An 895-nucleotide genomic window follows, 5' to 3' on the forward strand; every position below is an offset into this window, starting at 1 on the left:
TTCAAACCTAAAAGCTTTGTGAGGACTGGTGTATTAGTTATCTACTTTATAGCAGGTATCGTAATTTAGCAGCTTAAAATAATACATGTTTATTATTTTCAGACAGTCTTTGTAGAATCTGGGTGGTACTAGCTCAGGGGTGCACCTGAAATTAGATTCAAGATGGCGGCAGATTTCTGCCTGGCCAAAGCCGCACTACCATGAACAGGAGTTGCGTACAGCCCATTAAACTGGCCAGGGTCACCAAGACTGGCTCTCAGGGACAGTGCATGCAGGTGCATGTGGAATTCATGGATGACACCAGCTGCCCCACCATTCACAACATGAAAGGCCCAGTCTGGGAGGGCAACGTGCTCAAGCTGCTGCAGTCAGAGTGAGGCCTGGGGTTGCGTTAACGTGGTGTTGGCTGCCAGTTCTGGAAGTCCAGTTCACCACCCGACCTCCCCAGGATGACCCGCCACTGCCAATAAACAATGTGTCTGTAAGTTGAAAAATAGCAGCAGAGAATATAGTCATCAGTATAGGCAGGGTATTCACTATCAGAGATGCTAGTTACCACAGGAGCCTTATAGTTGCAAATAAATTCTCTGTTTAGAAGGTACCTTCTTAACTGCTTCTTTTTTTGTTTGTTTGTTTTTTATATATTATTTATTTATTGGGGAATTAATGTTTTACATTCAACAGTAAATACAATAATTTGTACATGCATAACATTCCCCAGAATCCCATTTAACAATACAACCCCCACTATGTCATTTATCATCCTTCATGGACCTGTATTCTCCCCACACACCCACCCCAGAGTCTATTACTTTGGTGCTATACGCCAATTCCATTTCAGGTTCGACTTGTGTTTTCTTTTCTAATCTTGTTTTTCAACTTCTGCCTGAGAGTG

The 895-nt window shown here is 42.8% G+C and overlaps 1 protein-coding gene across 1 annotated transcript; it reads left to right on the plus strand.

The window, feature by feature from the left end:
* Positions 1-200: 200 nt before the first annotated feature.
* Positions 201-377, plus strand: LOC107523646 (small ribosomal subunit protein eS28-like). Its single transcript, XM_060179184.1, has one exon. The coding sequence runs from the start codon at positions 201-203 to the stop codon at positions 375-377; it is 177 nt and encodes a 58-aa protein (XP_060035167.1).
* The last annotated feature ends 518 nt before the right edge of the window (positions 378-895 follow it).

This window comes from Erinaceus europaeus, chromosome 19 (genome assembly GCF_950295315.1).
Source record: "Erinaceus europaeus chromosome 19, mEriEur2.1, whole genome shotgun sequence".
NCBI classification, from domain to species: Eukaryota; Metazoa; Chordata; class Mammalia; order Eulipotyphla; family Erinaceidae; genus Erinaceus; species Erinaceus europaeus.

Coding starts and splice junctions, on each gene's coding strand:
- LOC107523646 (XM_060179184.1), top strand. CDS start 201: ATGAACAGGAGTTGCGTACAGCCCATTAAACTGGCCAGGGTCACCAAG.